The 19,058-nt window shown below is 29.2% G+C and overlaps 1 protein-coding gene across 1 annotated transcript in view; it reads right to left on the reverse strand.

Moving 5' to 3' along the window:
* Positions 1-4,546: 4,546 nt before the first annotated feature.
* Positions 4,547-19,058, reverse strand: part of LOC135954314 (uncharacterized) — a 30,214-nt gene continuing 15,702 nt past the window's right edge. The window contains exons 2-5 of the mRNA XM_065504431.1: positions 8,358-8,572; positions 8,039-8,196; positions 4,880-5,060; positions 4,547-4,814 (exon numbers count right to left, since the gene is read on the reverse strand). Of these exons, the coding sequence (XP_065360503.1) occupies positions 4,631-4,814; positions 4,880-5,060; positions 8,039-8,196; positions 8,358-8,572 (738 nt within the window). The 3' untranslated portion in view covers positions 4,547-4,630. The remainder of the gene's footprint in view (positions 4,815-4,879; positions 5,061-8,038; positions 8,197-8,357; positions 8,573-19,058) is intronic.

The raw sequence follows: 19,058 nt of genomic DNA on the forward strand, positions 1-19,058 counted from the left end.
AGACAGTGGTGGGTTAGAAAATAAGAAATAATTATTATCGAAAATACTAAAAATATTAATTTCATAGCCTTAAATATTAAAATAAATGCCTAAAATACAAAAATTAACTTTCATTTAGACAAACTTTGATAAAATCTTAAATATGTCCATACATTTTTCTGGCAGAGTCTGCACTCCAGTAAAAATTTTAATTTGTCAAAATAATGAAATTCTAAATAAGCAATCAAATAAAGCCTAATTTCATTATTTTAAAAAATATCATTGTCGCCCCTAAATTTAATTTTCATTAAATTATTCACCTATTGAAAGAGTGGTCGAAAAGTTCAATAAGGAAATAATAATAATGAAACAAGTAAATCAATTAATACTCCTTGAACTTTTTAAAATCGGTCAATTTGATAGTTGGCAATAAAGCCAAATATTCAAAATCATCCGATTTGAATCTCAATGGAGCCACAAGGAATTTAATTGAAAAAAATTAACCCTTTCACTACCATGGGGATCATGCATCCCAAGAGAAATTTAAAAAATCGCCAAAAATACAATATACGCTGTATTTAAAAAATATAATGTCCCATTAATAGTATTAAGTATTTTTTGTTTGTTTGGTACGTACAATGAGTGCATTGAGTTTTAATGCAATTAGTTTATTAAATCTCGGTTGCGCAAGTGTTTTTTTATTTATAAGCGTATGTAATTGTTTTTGCTTCTGAAAGTTATTTTGTGTAAATAATATGTGTTTTATATTATAATCAAGTAAGTAAACATCAATATATTCTTTATATATTCTTATATCTTGCATTTTATCCATTTGGGATAATTGATCCCACTGGTTTTGTTAAAGACACATCTGATAAAAAAAAACAGTTTTATTATTCTGAAGGAAATGCTACCGATTAGGATTTTAAGTTCCAATCAATGTCGTGTATATAACCCAGTGGGACATATTATCACAGGACTTAGCTTCGAGCTGAAGCTATATCCTGGCTTGTGCTTCTGGTTATTAATCATAAACAAAAAAATACCGCGCTACTTATAGAACGACAGTGAAAGGCTTAAAATAAAAGAAGTTAAAATAGAATAGTAAAAATAAATTTCAAAAAGTACCAAAATACACACAGCCTCAAAAGTGAGTAACCACCAGTGAATTTTATTATATTTTTTAAGATCATGAAGATCATTATAGTCCGACTTATATCTTTTTTTCAGAACTGAATCTATTATTCATCACAATCTTCAACAAAACGAAACTTTAAAATTTTAATCGATGAATAATAGATTTTAGGATTTTCATTATCTTAAAAAAAATCAAATAATTTGTGGTGTTTACTCATTTTTGGGGATGTGTGTATGTGTACTGAAGTTCACCGCTTTTTACCGCTTAGTACTTGAGTTCCGAATAGCATCTTGTTAGTTCTTTTTACACCCTTCATCTTTGTGATAAGGGTATATATAAGTTTGTCATTCCGTTTGTAATTTCCACAATATAATTGTCCGACCCTATAAAGTATATATATTCTGGATCCTTATAGATAGCGGAGTCGATTAGGTCATGTCCGTCTGTCAGTTGAAATCAATTTTCTGAAGACCCCAGATATTTTCGGGATCCAAATCTTCAATAATTCTGTCAGATATGCTTTCGAGAAGTTTCCTATTTAAAATCAGCAAAATCGGTCCACAAATGGCTGAGATATGAGGAAAAAACCAGGACAACCTCGAGTCTTGACCTATATCTGGATTACTAAGTCATTAATATAGACAATACGGATATCTAATGATAGATATTTCAAAGGCCTTTGCAATGGCGTATATAAAACCATAGTAAGTTGAACCTACAATGGGTCAAAATCGGAAAAATATTTTTTAACCCGATTTTTTTTTTTCACCAAAAGATTTTTTTCGCTAAATATTAAAAACATTGAAAAAACAAAAAAAAAATTTAAAAAACAATTCGAAACATTTTTTTCTCCAAAAATTAAAAAAAAATTAATTTTGTTTACCTAAAAATATTTAAAATTTTTATTTTGAAGTAAAATTTGATGAAGGGTATATAAGATTCGGCACAGCCGAATATAGCTCTCTTACTTGTTTAATACACACACTGTTAATAAAGTTAATGTTAAGTCTAACAGTGTCTACAATACACTGACTGACAGCAACTCGCAGTTACACAGTGTCATCTTCTAGAAGTTTCATGAATTATCCAACTGCTCTTGGTAAAATTCTATAAAAAATAGCACATATACATATAATTAAGCTTACATTAATACAAACATTCAAACTCTTTAAAATAGAAACACATTTTTTATATGATTTCATTAGTTTGTTTGAAAACCATTACCAAAAAAAATATATTACACACAATTTAAATAATTTTTCTTTATTTTTTTCTTTATTATTTAAATAAATTATTACAAACATCTTCTGTAATATAAATGCAACACACATTTATAATTTAATTTGAAAATTTCCAACTTACTATACTAAATGGCTTAAAAACTAAATTTCTAAAAATATGTAAAATATATTAATTTATAAAATAAATATTATTCCAAAAACGACATTTTTCACTTACAACAGCACTGGTTTTTTTAAAGTGAGTCCGGTTTGAAAAATGTCGTAATTGGAAATTTCCAAAAAAAAAATAATAAAATAAAAAAAAGAAAAAAACAATAAATATAAATTTTTTGTTTTAAAACTTAAAATTTAAAAAAAAGGAAAACAAATTTATAATAAGAGCTATTTAATTTTTTTTTAATTTAATAATTTTGCTTATCAATTTTAAATATTTTGTTAGTTTCAGCTTAAGGCTTGTTTTTTTTAATACATACTTAAAATTAAAAAAGAAATGTAATTTAATTTACATTGTTTTTACTTTTAGTGTTTTTTTTTTAATAAAAAAATTTACTAAGAACTTGTAAAAGTTGAAAATTTATAGTTACACAAGATTTAATAAACTTGGAATAAAGTGTAGACTTTTTTTGTTTTAAATATTAATTTAAACAAAATGATAGTGTGTATTCACAGGCAATTAGAGATGGTTTTTATAATATGGAAATTTTGAGTTTTTTTATTGGCCTTTCACATTGCAGCTAAATGTCGATATCTTTAGGAAATTGCGATTGATATTTTAATAATGCAAAAGGTAAACAAAACAATATTAAACAATTGTAACTGTTAACACACACAATAGGAGATATAGCCCCTGTCTATACTTGACAAATATTTATTATAATAATTAACGACGTTTGTTGTCAAGACACTGATAAATGGGGACTATACCTTATAACTTTTTATCTTGACAACCATTTTGACGTTTATCATGATAAAAATGTATCAGGTATAGACATAGGGTAAATTTTTATGTCAAATATTTTCAATTAAATTTTCAAGAAATTTAAAATTTTCTTATATTAACATTCAAAGTTAATAAATTCCTCTTGAAAATATTATTTTTTTATGTTTGAGTTGAATATGAATTAACTAAAACTTGCCAGATTTTTTCTGGCATGCCAATTTTCTTTTATTTTATTTTCCAACTGACAGCTGCTGTTTTCTATTTTAATATTTTATTTCCCTCACGTTTTATTGGCAAACAACTGAAGTATGCTGCCAAACTATTAGAAAAATATTTGTTCAAAAGATATTTTGTTTTACAACATTTAGTTTCACTTTCTATTAAACAAATTTACAACCATAGATAACTGAGATCCAAATGGTCAAAAACCGAATTCATGAGAATGTATTGCCTGAAAAGATAGTTATTTTGTTTAATTTTTTTCGTTGACATTTCTATGTTTACAACTGTCTGTGAATATCCTGTTATTGATTACAAATTTTTCAAGTTTTCTTTTGTTACATAACCAGGCGTATTATCTATCCCCCGTCTTGACAAGTCATGAATATGTATCGTGTGGACAACTCTTGTTGATGTTATGTTCTTGTACAAACAACCTTGTCAGAACATTTGTTCGCACAGCTGTGTCTGACATCAAATGTTATTTACACACAAAAATACCGACATTTTAAACAATTACAAAGAAAACTATAAACATGAACATTGACACGTTTTCCCCACATGCCAACATCGAAGAACATGAACAAATTTAGCTTGTCAAGACATGGGGTTAATACAAGGTGGAAGCAGTGGCGAATTCAGGCAAATACGAGCTAAAACATTAATTTATTATATAAAATGGGATACTCCATGTACCAAGGCGAATTAATTCCAGGTGGTGGCAGTGGCGAATTCAGGCAAATACGAGCGAATTCATTAATTTTTTATATATGGAGTTTAATATTCGAAACAACTCCCTCATTGTTGAACAAATATAGAATTCGCTCGTATTTGCCTGTATTCGCCACCGACACCACCAGGTTTATAAATTCGTCTTGCCATGTACCAACAAAACTTAATGTATTCGCTCGAATTTGCCTGGTTTTGCCACTGCTTCCATTTTGTATAAATACCCCTTGTTACATTCAATTAAAGATCAGTACTTTTGGTAGTTCTTTTTCGTTTTAGTTAAATATTATATTATAATGATTTTTAGCTTTTTTTAAGATATTATAGTTATTGTTTTCAAAACAATTTGTCCCGCCTATACTACATTCTTGTAACTTAATTAAACTAAGGTATCATATTAGGTTCTTGAGTCGCTCCTGTCGAATATTTGGGTTTGCAAACACAACCACTTTCTACCAAAACATAATCCTGGCCCGTTAAGGTCACAGGACCCAGAGGTATAACCAAAAATAAATAAGGCACATAAGTTTGAGTGCATTCGCCTCTGACCACATCACATTCAGAAGATCTGAAACAAAGAAAAATTATGATTAAACCCTTAGAAAATCGAGAATTTGAATCCCTTTAACTTACTCGCACACTTCGAAAACAACTTGTTGCAAGAGATCGGGGAATTTTTGTACAATAGTAACGGGTTGGCCAGATGTCAAACTGACACCATACATAGGTGCTGTGGTGTTGTAGCGTGTCTTGCACAAACGTGCCGGTGTACTTCTGCACTGGTCGACTTGTGGTGTTTGCTTCAATGAGCGACCTATAAAAGTAGACGTTAATAAAAAGAAATTAATTAATTTGTATTAAATTGAAAACTAACAATATACAGAGAAGAAAACTAAGAAATAATAAAATAAAAATAAACGTTATGCTTAGTTGTATAATTGGTATTTAGTTGTTGTATTGTACGTTTTAACGCTTATAAAGTAGGTTATTATGTTGCCGGCCATTACTCTTACTATTTATTTATTTCTTTATTTAAGTTCTAACATTGCTTAGAATAATATAGCCAGTCTAGAGTAAAACAAAAATCAATTACTATTTTTATTTTTACAATAACAATTAGTTAAGCATGTTAACTAACGTTGAAAATAGGAAATAGAAATAATAATACACATAAATCATAGATATTTAAAGGAGATTGTTCTTACATTTAGATATCAATCAATTGTTACGTTTAACATGCAAAAATATAAAAATGTAAACGGTTAATGTTAATGCTTGTTATCACTGATCTTATAAAAGAGTGACTTGCAATAAGAACTTCTGAATTTTGACAGTTGATAGCTGCCATATTGTTAAAGCTTCTTTGATGATTACTAACTTATGTTGGCATGAATTGGATGATATGGACATTTTGCACGAGCGATTTGAGGGCATGGTCATCTCTCGTGGAAGTGATCAAGTGAACTGTCAGCCGAGATCGTGTGATTTGTCCCCGTTAGACTTTTTCTTGTGGGTTTTTCTTAAGTCGCAGGTGTATGCGAATAAGCCATGTAGACCAGCAACTTAAGAAAACTCCACGAGAAAAAGTCTAAAGGCTTCAATTCGTTCGATCTCGGTGGCCAGTTCACATCACCTCCACTTGCGATGATAATGCCCTCAAATCGCTTGGGCAGAATGTGCAGTGTGGCACGTAGCACCGTCCTGTTGAAACCTCTTATCGTTGGTGTCCATATCATCCAATTCAGGCCAAAAGAACTGTTAACTGTGATGGCCTGGCAAACGTCGTTCTCAAAGAAATTTGTCAGTCCAAAATCCACACCAAACAGTGACTTTTTCGGGATGCATTGGACGCTCTTGGATCTCATGTGGATTGGTATCGTCCCAAATTCGACAATTTAGTTTGTTGTTGTAGCCATTCATCCAGAAATGAGCCTAACCATAAAATGAGCGATGCGCGCGCAACTTTGTCCGAACACTTGTTGTTGAACACTTTATCCGTCCATGGTGATTTGGAAAACAAACTGAATAAATGACAGTCAATACGACATGTGTAGCATCAACCGCTAAACTGTCAAAGTTCGGAAGTTCCTATTAGAAGGCCCTTATCCAAGTACAGGCATTCCTCTCGTATAATGCAAATTTTTGATTCAAAACCAATTGTATACTCTTGCTCAAGCAACGTGGACTAATAAGTCCACATGCTCCCTCAGAATATATCTCTGGCTGTACAGTTGTTTTGCCAATTTCTCTGACTCCTCCTACTTATAAATGGAGATGAGTATGTTCTCAGCAATACTTCTAATCTGCAATTCACATTATGTTGGGAACAATAGCATTCACTGTAAGGTTCTTGGTGAAGAGAGGAGAGGTTGGCTTGTTGTTGTTGTAGCAGCAGTAGTTGCTGAGTTGACAGCCCTTTGGTTAAGTGAACTCGGGTCATTTCGGTGCGTAGAACCGGCTGTCGAGTTAATGGAAATTAGAGATTAGATCTGCATCAATGGCGTTACTCATATCAGGAGATTAAATTCAACAATCTATCTCGATTATTGTAAAGTTCTATAGAGTGGAAGTTCTTCATTGAAGTACATCAATAATTGATTGAAAGTTCTTGGAAGTGGAAGTTCTGGGCGAATTTTGAACTGATCTTCCCTGTTTTTAATTATGAATGTTTGGATTCTTATAAATGTTGGTTCGAAGAGAGATTCGGTCTGCATCAATGGTGCCTTTCGTAACACTATTGGTCCTACTACCACCTGATTTGTATTGGAAGGAGATAGTGATTGTGACGTTCCATAATAATACCTACTTGAGAATGCTACAGAAGGTGCAGAGGATATATTCGATCTGCATTTCTGGATCATCTTATACCACTCCAACACCTACCTAAACAAGAAGATGGCTGTGTTCTCAGCAATCAGACTAATCTGCATTTCACATTCGAGTTGAAATATTTGTGTTCTTTGTACGGTTCTGGGTGAAGTTTGAATTGCTCTTTCCTGTTTTCAATTATGAATGTCACTTTGAAATGCGATTCTTGGAGGGATGATGTACATTTTGAATCGAGAAGAAATTCGGTCTGCATCAATGGTGATGAAACTCAGCAATTTATCTTGTCCATATTCCAATATTAGGGTTGGAATATTTGCGTTCATTATCAACCGTGGAAATTTTGAGAGGAGTGGTGTACAGCAACATATTCTACATTTTTATAGAAAGTTCTTGGTAGTGAAAGTTGTAAATGAATTTTGAACTGCTATTCCCTATCTTCCATTATGAACTTTACTATGCAATGTGATTCTTGGATAGATGATGTATATTTTTATTCGATGTGGGCTTTGGTCTGCATCAATGATAACTTCCATAACACTAGTACTCCTACTACCACTAGATTTGTCATGGAAGGAGATGGTGATGAAACTCGGTAATTTATCTTGTTTGTATTTCTCATTAGGGTTGGAATATTTCCATTCAATGTAAAGTTCTGGGCAGTGGAAGTTCTGAATTGAGTGTGAACTTCCCTGACACCGAATCTTGGATAGATAGATACTACAATTTTATCCTAGATCCAGCTTGTTTCTTTCCTATGAATAGCCTTATTCTAAAATGGAAATTTATATGGAAAAAAACATTTGTTTCTTGCTTAGTCTACTCCAAATAAATTACTATTTCAAAGCACTGTCATCCGCCATGCACAAGTTTAACATGTGCTTATGTATATTACGAATAATTACTACTATTTCACAATTAATTACATACATACTATATGGAAAAGAAATACGTTAGCACACTTACCAAAACGATGATTGTCAATATCTTCATTATTAACTTCATTGTAGGCCCTCAATAGAGCACTAGTTGTAATGGCGGGATCTAATGTTGATGGCAATTTACTTTGACGGCCACGTCGTGAACTTCCGTTCCAATTGGTAAATGTTCGCGCCACGGCCGCACTTGAAAATTCAACATGAAAATAAAATGACAAATAACAAACAAGAAATAGAGGAAATTCATTAATAACAAATGACAATTAGATGAAAACATTAATTATAAATATTAAAATAACATTAATTTTTATCTAAATAATAAATAAAACATTTTAAGAAAAGCTTACCTGGGATAGGGTGAATTATTGGGACCCAAACAATCGGTTGAATCTGTTAAGGCATCACCGGATAAATATTTTAAACCTTTACCGCCACTACATCTGGCCAAACTTAATGTTTTACTATCACTACTGCTGCTGCTGCTGCTACTGCCATAACTGTTCCATAGTGAGGCACTGGCGATGTGGACATTTAAGTTAATAATACAAAATAATGCTAAAATCTGTTAAAAAAAAACACAAATAGTAAGTACAATACATAGATGAAGAGAATAAATAACAATGAATAAAAATTTTGCAATTAAATTTATGCTGTTGTAGCTTTTTTTTTATTATGATTATTTCTTTTAAAAAAAATTTCCATTCTACACAACACTTATGGTACTTATAACGGTTTTGCTTTTCTAACAACTTTTGCATGACTTTACTAGAAATTAAACATACAGTAAAAACAACAATAACAACAACAACATAGACAAAACAAAAGAGAAAAAAATCACTCACAGATTTCACGAAGATGAAAGAAAAATGAAAATTGTCATAACATTAAAATGTCGTGATCTAACATGCAAACATTGTTTAACCAACTACTATTTTTTTATGTACAAAAGTTTGTAAGAATGTTTTTTTTTTGTTTTAATAAACACTCTACATTAATCATACATGACATACACATCAACAAATATTTTGTTTTTATTAAACAATTTTACACATGTGAAATTATTAAAAACACGCACACTAACCAGACATGGCATGTCAGCTACCGATGACATTAAAACATTCACTTGGAACATGTTTAACACTGTGAACATTGATTGAAAAATTGTTATAAAAAAGGAAAATCTTGTGTAAAACAAAATTTAGAATAGAAAATCTTGTTTATAACACAATTTTCTATTGAAAATATTGTTTATAACACAATATTCTACAGAAAATCTTGTTCATAACACAATTTTCTACAGAAAATCTTGTTTATAACACAATTTTCTACAGAAAAAAAAAATTTCTATAGAAAATGTTGTTTATAACACAATTTTCTATAGAAAATCTTGTTTATAGCACAATTTTCTATAGTAAATCTTGTTTATAACACAATTTTCTATAGAAAATCTTGTTTATAACACAATTTTCTATAGATAATCTTGTTTATAACACAATTTTCTATAGAAAATGTTGTTTATAACACAATTTTCTATAGATAATCTTGTTTATAACACAATTTTCTATAGAAAATCTTGTTTATAACACAATTTTCTAAAAGAAAATCTTGTTTATAACACAATTTTCAAAAAGAAAATCTTGTTTATAACACAATTTTCTAAAAGAAAATCTTGTTTATTATAAACAAGATAGAAAATTGAAATTTGAACGTCTAAAATGCGCTTCGTCAAGAACAACCGCGGTGGCCATATGTAAAAAAATGTTTATTAAAATTTTCTTTTGTCTAATATTATTTTTCAATTTCGGGCTTAAAAAACACCCTTTATATACATATATAATATACAAACAAGTAAGAGAGCTATATTCGGCTGTACCGAATCTTATATAACTTTCACCAAATTATACTTCAAAATACAAACTTTAATTATTTTTAATTAAACAAATTTTTTTTTTCCAAAGTTGTTTTTTTCATTTTTTTGAAATTTTTTTTTTTCGAATTGTTATTTTAAAATTTAATTTTTGTTTTTAAGTTTTAAAAATTTTTTTGTGTTTTTTTCAATTTTTTGTTTGGTGATAAAAAAATTTCGGGATAAAAATATTTTTTCCGATTTTGACCCATTGTAGGTCCAACTTACTATGGTCTTTATACGTCGTTGCAAAGGTCTTTGAAATATCTATCATTAGATATCCATATTGTCTATATTAATGACTTAGTAATCCAATAATAGACAGACAGACGGACATGGCTTAATCGACTCCGCTATCTATAAGAATCCAGAATATATATACTTTATAGGATCGGAAAATAATATTGTGAAAATTACAAACTGAATAACAAACTTATATATACCCTTCTCACGAAGGTGAAGGGTACATATAAAAAATAAAAATTTCTTAAGAAATTGTGTAGATTAATTATGTGCTATTAATTGAATATTTTGAAAAGTTTCCATTGTATTGTCAACCACTGTATATAAAAAACCATATATTATTTATCTTCTTTATTTTTTTCATTTATAATATTTTTTCTCGAAAATTATTATTTATAATTTGCAGCCATGTATGTAAATTTGTTAATTTTCTTATTGTTGTTATAATTTTTATATATTTTACAAATTTCTTTTTAACAAAATACACACTTTTCTCTTTTCAAGTGTAAATTAAATTATATCACAATACAGCTGCCAGATATTAAAAAAAATTGGCAAAGTGAAGATTTGACAAATTTTATTTAAAATGTGAAGATTTTCTATATTGTTTATTGCTAACCAAAATTAATTTTGGAAAATAAACACTGAACAAAGTTTAATACTATATTAATATTATAATAAAATAATAAAATTCATTTATTTCTAATAAAATATATAAATAATTGACTTGCAACTTATATTTTTATATGTTTAATACAATTTTGAAGATTATTTTTATTAAAAATCGTCAAAATTAACCATTTTGTCTCCTTATCATCTGGTAGCTCTGCTAGTATGTATAATAATAATAAAAAATATATACTCACACAACCATACATATGTCAACCCCCTGTCAACACTTTAATGACAAACGTTATTTATTAAGATGGAGGATCTTGTAAGTCATAGACCATGAACTTAAATGACATGTTTTTTATTATTGTTTGTTGTTGTTGTTTTTGTTGTCATTTAAGTATAACTTAAAGAGTGTAATATTGTTGTTGTTGTTGGAGTTAATGATATATTACGGTGTATTTTTCATGAATGAATTTCTATGTTGGCAGATTTGATTTTTTTTTGTAACATTATGACACACAGCTATTGATAATTAGTGATAGAAATTGTCATTAGGGAAATGGCAAGCAGCACCTTAAATTTAGTTTTAAACAAATTGGGTTTTTTTTTGAGGGGTTTTCTTTTTTCTTGTGTTTGACAGAAATGTGAAATTTAATACTTTTGTTTATGAAATGAAACTGAGGTTTGTCAAAAATGGTTTAATTTGCAATGAAACTAAACTAAGACTTAAAAAATACCTAGTATTGAAGCTAAACTAAGACTCTTAAAAGATCTACGATTGAAGCTAAACTAAACCTCTAAACATACGATTGAAACTAAACAAAAGGTCTACGATTGAAGCCAAACTATCAATCGAAAAATACCTACGATTAAGGCAAAAAAAGATTTATGATTCAAGCTAATCTAAGACTCTTGAAAGATTTACGATCTAAGTTTAACTAAGTCTCTGATAAACATCTATGATTGAAGCTAAAGTATGTCTCTGAAAAATAAACTTAAACTGTAGAAAGATCCACGATTAAATCGAAACTTAGTCAATAAAAAGACCTACGATTAAAGCTAAACTTAGACTTTAAAAAAATCTACGATTAAAGCTAAACTTAGACTGTGAAAAGATCTACGATTAAAGCTAAACTTAAACTGTAAAAAGACGTATGATTAAAGTTAAACTTTAACTGTAGAAAGACTTGCGATTAAAGCTAAACTTAGACCCCTTTCACACTAGGCATGCAACATGCTAAATTTTCTTCCCCTTAACCCAGGGAAGAAACTTGCGCAACTAAATTGCCTAGTATGAAAGGGGTCTTAGACTCTAAAAGACCTACGATTAAAGCTAAAATTAGATTCTAAAAAGACCAACGATCAAAGCTAAACATAGACTCTAAAACGACCTATGATTAAAGCGATTCTGTATTTATTGTGAGTTTTATTTTCTAATCCATTCCACTGTTATTTAACAAATACTGTCCAAAATGTTTATAATTAAGAATGTATGTATGGGTTTTAAACATTTTTGTTAATTTGTTTATATTTTATCTATAAAAACTAACTAAATTTATCTGCTAAGTCTCTTTTTTGTTTGATATTTTATCTTTAAAAATATTTAAATTTATCTATTTAACACTCTCTTAACATCTGGCGGCTGATTACAAAGAAAACGAAAGTGAGTTCTAAACTTTAACGCCTCGTTGTTATGACCCCAAATAGATATGTGTCATCCCCCAAAAAATACTTAACGTTAAAATATATGGTTAGAAAGTAAAATTAATTTTGATTTTGCTATTCAAATTTCTTAACTTATAACTTTAAATATGGTTGTGCGAAAGTGAAAAAAAAAGTTTATAATATTGAAAAAATAAAAACAAAAACAACATACAGACATATATAAACAAATTGTTATAAACAGCACGAAAAAAAATAATAGAAAATAGAAAAAAACAAGCAAAAACTATAATACAATATAAGACAAATAAGGCATAAAGCCAAGTGATATGATTTTACTTTCTCTGATTTATATATAGTTTTTTTTGTTTGTTGGAATTTCTGGCATTTAATGTATTGTAAATATTTGTTTAATGAAATTGAAAAGAAAAACACATGTTTATTTAAACCGGTTTAATAAAAACTTATATTAAATTTAACCATAATTAATTTTGTTTAAAAGTTAAACATAAAAAAATATATAATTTTCTTTAAGAAATGAAAAGTTATTTATCATTATTATGACTAATTACCGGTAATTGTTAAGTACAAAACATCTTTTATTTTGTAAAAAAAAAACTATAACAGTGTTATTTTATAATAAGAAATAAATAAAAAAATAATTAATTTACAATAAGACACTTTGAACAAAAAACACGCGCGTTTGCATGCATTCACTTATTTACAACAATAGCAACACCAACAAAAAACACAAGACTTAAAACACAAACTTTCTTTTCAGTGTCAGTGAGAATGTGTAAATAAAAAGAAAAAGAGCGAGAGAGAAAGAATGACTGATTATATGTAAGAGTGTGTGAGCCTGAGTGTTAAGGGAAACCTTTATTAATTAATTTCTTTTTTGTTGATTTTCTTGTATAAATTGTAAAGAAAATTTATGAAAAAAACCGGGCCCTAAATAATGGTGGGAATAGCAAATGAAAGCGAAATTCTATTATTTAATTCTTTGCACATTATAAGTTAATCAAGAGAAACAAAAAAGTTAAAAAAAAACAAACAAAAAAACCTCAACAGTGAATGAACGCATAAATGAATGAATGACAGGTTTCATTTATACATTAAAATATACAAAACAAAAACAACCAACCAACTAATATAATTAAAAATTTAGCTTTATAAAATAGTAGCTATACTTTTTACCTATGAATTATTATGAGAGGCTAACCGAAAAGTCTTCTAAAATTGTAAATTAAAGCAATCGGAATCAAGGCTGATAATATTGAAGGTTAAAAAAAACAATGTAAACAAATGAACGAACACATACAATACTTATGCTTTCACTGCAAAGGATATGACACGGTTGTTCTATAGTGTAGTGATTAGGCAGCGTTGTATAAACATGTATGTATCTCTTATAAACAGGAATTGTCACTAATGTCTAACTCCAATTTATATATTTTGGGTAATTTTTACATGTATGGGCTCTTTGTAGTGCAAAGAGAAGTCAATTGGTTACTTTATACATCCCTGGTAATCTAGCGTGAAGTCAATTGTCATTTTATTGTCTCTCAATAATCTAGAGTGGGACAAGCACGTATTAAAATAACTAGTCTCGCAGCTAGTTGTGTAACTAGCTGCCACCATAATTGATAGGTAAAATAACTAGTTCGGGACAGTCTCCCAGAACGGCTAATATGTTTATCTATTATTTTCTATGAAATTTATTGCCCAACCTCGTATACTAGATATTCGGGTGAGAGTGATGACAACATTTTTCATTATTATTTATTGTAAATGGGTTTTTTCTTTTTTGGAATTTTGATTTTATTTTATGTAAAGCCATTGACTTTTTTCATTTCTTCTTTTTTACATATTATGACTCATTTGCTTTGTTTTTTGTTGGTCTTTGTTTTTTTTAATTAACTAACATTAAATAGAAATTATAGTTTAAAAAAATTCATAATTTTTTTGTGTGTTTTGTTTAGAAAATGTTATAATATGTTGAACTGGTCTTTAAATGAAGTTTGACAGACGTAATATGCAAGTTTTAAAGTTATTTTTTTACAGCTGTTTTAAAGTTACGTGTAAATATTAAGATTTTAAAGAGATTATAAACAGAAGTTTAAAAATAATCAAAACAAAACATCGTATAGGAAATTAAAGCTGATAGTTATGTATAACAACTGTTCCCATATACAATTTTCAGACACGCGGTTTTATTCTCAAACATTTAGATAAATGTTATCAAAAAGAAAATTCAATGGTTTAGCTTTAATCGTAGGTTTATTTAGAGCCTAAGTTCACCTTTAATCGTAGGCCTTTTTAAAGGTTAAGTTTAGCTTTAATCGTAGTTCTTTTTAGAGGCTAAGTTTAGTTTTAATCGTAGATCTTTTTAGAGTCTAAGTTTAGTTTTAATCGTAGATCTATTTTCAGTTTAAGTTTAGTTTTAATCGTAAGTCTTTTTACAGTTTAAGTTTAGCATTATTTGTAGGTCTTTTCAGAGTTTTAGTTTAGCTTTAATTGTAGGTCTTTTTAGAATCTAAGTTTAGCTTTAATCGTAGGTGTTTTTACAATCAAAGTTTAGCTTTAATCGTAGGTGTTTTTAGAGTTAAGGTTTAGCTTTAATTAAAGGTAATTTTAGAAACTAAGTTTAGCTTTAATCGTAGGTGTTTTTAATGTCTTTGTTTAGCTTTAATCGTACGTCATTTTTGAGTATAAGTTTATCTTCAATCGTTGATTTTTTTAGAAGCTAAATTTAGCTTTAGTCCTAGGTGTTTTTAGAGTCTAAGTTTAGCTTTAATCGTAGTTATGTTTTGAGTATATGTTTAACTTTAATCATATATCTTTTTAGAGTCTAAGTTTAGCTTTAATCATAGGTCTTTTTAGAGTCTAAGTTTAGCTTTAATCATAGGTCCTTTTAGAGTCTAAGTTTAGCTTTAATCGTTGGTCCTTTTATAGTCTCAGTTTAGATTTAATCGTGGATCTTTTTAGAGGCTAAGTTTAGCTTTAATCATTGGTCTTTTTAGAGTCTTAGTTTAGCTTGCATCGTATGTCTTTTTAGAGGTTAAGTTTAGCTTTAATCGTATATCTTTTTGGAGTCTTAATTTAGTTATAATTTATTGTTTCTTAATCAATTAATTTCAAAAAAAATTTCATTAAAATAAATTACCATTTTTATACTCTTTACCTTCGTGAGAAGGGTATATATAAGTTTGTCATTCTGTTTGTAATTTCCACAATATAATTTTCCGACCCTATAAAGTATATATGTATATTCTGGATCCTTATAAATGGCGGAGTCGATTAAGCCATGTCCGTCTGTCTGTATGTCTGTCTGTCCGTCTGTTGAAATCAATTTTCCGAAGCCCCCAAATAACTTACATACACGATTCGGCTCGGTTGCATTTTAAAATCGAGAAAATCGGTCCACAAATGGCTATGATATAAGGAAATAACCAGGACAATCTCGATTTTTGAGCTATTTTTTTACCTATATCTGAATTACTAGGTCAAAGACCTTTGCAATGACGTATATAAGACCATAGTAAGTTGGACCTACAATGGGTCAAATCGGAAAAAAATATTTTTTAACCCGAATTTTTTTTTACTAAGTTTTTTTTCGCTAAATATTTAAAAAAAAAAACCATTCGAAAATATTTTTTTAAATTTTAAAAAACAGTTCGAATTTTTTTTAAAAATTAAAAAAAATCGAAAAAAATTTTTTTCCAAAAAGTTAAAAAACAATTTTGGAAAAAAAAATAAATTTTGTTTACCTAAAAATATTTCAAATTTTTTCTTTGAAGCATAATTTGGTGAAGGGTATATAAGATTCGCCACAGCCGAATATAGCTCTCTTACTTGTTCTTTACCATAATTAGCTCTAGTTTATAATAAAAAACCCATAATTTTAAAGAAAGAAAAAAAAACTAGTTTAATGCCACAATTAGTTAAAATTATTATCATTGGAGATAAATCTTTTCTGCCATTTTTACCAACTTATCGTTTCAATTAGTTGTATTGATATGATTTCCCATCCCATTTGTAATGTTTAAGCAAGTCATGCTGTTTTATTAAGCATTTTATTACAGCTTGTATTTTAGCAAACAAGTGTTTATTTCATTCGTTTTCTTATAGATTAAATGGTCTTGAGTCTACCATTGAAATGATATCATAATGGTTGATTCCAAGAAATCATGACCAACAAATAGTGAAAACTCTTTTTATTTTTTGTTTTTCGTTTAAATTTGCTTTGTTGTATGTTGGAATTTATGTATGTATGTTTCTTTTTGAATACAATGTTGGCATTTTAAATAATGTAGTTTTTTTTTTTTGAAATAGAGTTTCTTTGGCGCAAAATTTGTACATGAAACGTGTTTTTTTTACAAAAATTGCTTACAATTGTAATGCATTTGGAAGGTATGAAATTTATGTATATGAATGTTTATGTTAAGTTTGTGTAAATTGTATTTCCATAAATTTATTTAAATTTTGAAAAGCATGCTTTGGAAAAAACTAGGTTTAGTTAGGCAAACGTGTTGGCAGATTTATTAACTGTTGATTTAAATAGAAAAATTTATATATTTAGAAAGAAAAATCAATTATAAATAACTTCGATACATCATAGTTTTAATATATGGGCGCGCTGCGGTGTAGCAACGACTTTAAATGCAACTGACAGCTGACAGAAAAGGTAAACAAAACTAACACAGTCAATGCATTAGCAACACATGTTAATTGTCAATTTATATACTTAAAATAAAATTATTTGGCAACTTTTGTCTCTTACATTTGTATCTTATTTCTTATTAATTCTTTTTAAAAAACTTCTTAATTCTAATTTCCCCTTATTCTCACCACAGTTTGTAAGACCTTTGACCCAGCTTTTCTTACACTGAATATTTCGTGAGAAAAATTCTCTAGCATCCAAAAGTATATAGCCATTAAACAAAACAGTTAACAGTTTGTATTTGTTCTTAACACAAATAGCGCTAATTAACAGCATAGAATTAGTTTTGACCCATATTTTAAAACAACCAACATAATTTTCTCGCTTATAATGGCTTCATTCATAAATATTTTGAAATTTATACATTTGTATACATATGTTTATAATTAAAAGTAAAAAAAAACAAGATAAATCTTAGAAGTAGAAAAAAACAAATCATAAATCATTATTATAATGATGAAACGCTGGACATATATTAGTTTAAATTTAAAATTAAATTAGCGTAGCAAAAATTATAAAAACATTTTATATAATCAACGTTTTTTTGTTTATGTTTTCTTGGGGCCAAATTTTTGGCAAGAATATTAGCTTAACATAACAATGAAAACATTTCCGTTTTAATGATGTGTTGTGGTGAAATGGTGGTGAGTTGGGGCCGAATTTTGAACACCTTAAAGGAAAAACTTTAAGTCAATCTAAGACTACTCATGCAAAGCATTGTTTTGGAACTAGGAAAATATGTTATGGGAGGGAGGAAAGAGGGAGTAGTGTTTGTGGCCATTCGATTTGAACTTTCCTACATTGAAAATGACAGGAACCACTTCAGCGGGAAGTTTATTCCACATACAGACAGTACGGCTAAATAATAAATTTCCCGCGTAGTGTGTTGTGCGGTCCACTGGCCAATCGACCACAAAGGAATGTGTCCATGACAAAAAACGTGTGTTACGTAAAAATCTGCGGGTATCAGGAACAAGTTCCCTAATTTCATCAGAACACATTCCATTGTATTACCGATAGAACAGTGAAACGTTGCGACGCTGCTCCAGCGAATCAATAGAGTTGGATACCCTACTGTTACCCATAATCTCCTTCGCCCTCTCCTGTACGCGGTCGAGAAGCTCCAAAATAGACTTTGAAGCATCGACCCATAAATGGAAGTTATATTCCATTTTCGGTCAGATATAGATGGTGTAAATAGTGAGGAGATCAGATGGAGTGAAGTAATTCCTACCCAGAACATCAAGAGCGTCTGATTCCACAATACTTACACCACCCATAAATACAGATGAAGCGATGAACACTGAGTCTTGCGAGCTTTGAAAGCGACCCTATTCGCACGGCGCCATTCAGAGATTTTCAAAAGGTCCCGATTAAGGGAATCGTTCATGTTTTGCCTCATTGCCCCAATCTCATACTGGCTTGGTCCTTAAATTTAATGAATTTGATTGGCAAATGTTGCTGTCATCTGCAAAAGAATAGATAGAGTTGGAAGTTTGAAGGTCGAAGGTCGCGGTACCCCTAAATTTATCTTGAATTCGTTTGATCAGATCCATTTTGTAACAGCTCATATAGTGCAATATCTGGGAAAGCTTGATATAAATCGTGAGAAGTTAATACCGAAATCAAAAGCAATAAGTTCTGATAAAAGTGCATAATCGAACGTCTTGGAAATATCTAGAGCCACCACTTTACTTTCGTCAAAACGGTGAATGGAATAACACCATTTTTCTGATAGGAAGGCTAGCAATTCTCCCATAGACATCATGTACGAAAGCCATACTGGCGGTAAGAAAATTGTTGGACTCCAAATATTTAACTCCAAATTAAAGATCTACGATTGAATCTAAAATAAGACTCTATAAAGATCTACGATTGAAGCTAAAATAAGACTCTATA

Source organism: Calliphora vicina, chromosome 3 (assembly GCF_958450345.1).
Source record: "Calliphora vicina chromosome 3, idCalVici1.1, whole genome shotgun sequence".
Lineage (NCBI taxonomy): Eukaryota > Metazoa > Arthropoda > Insecta > Diptera > Calliphoridae > Calliphora > Calliphora vicina.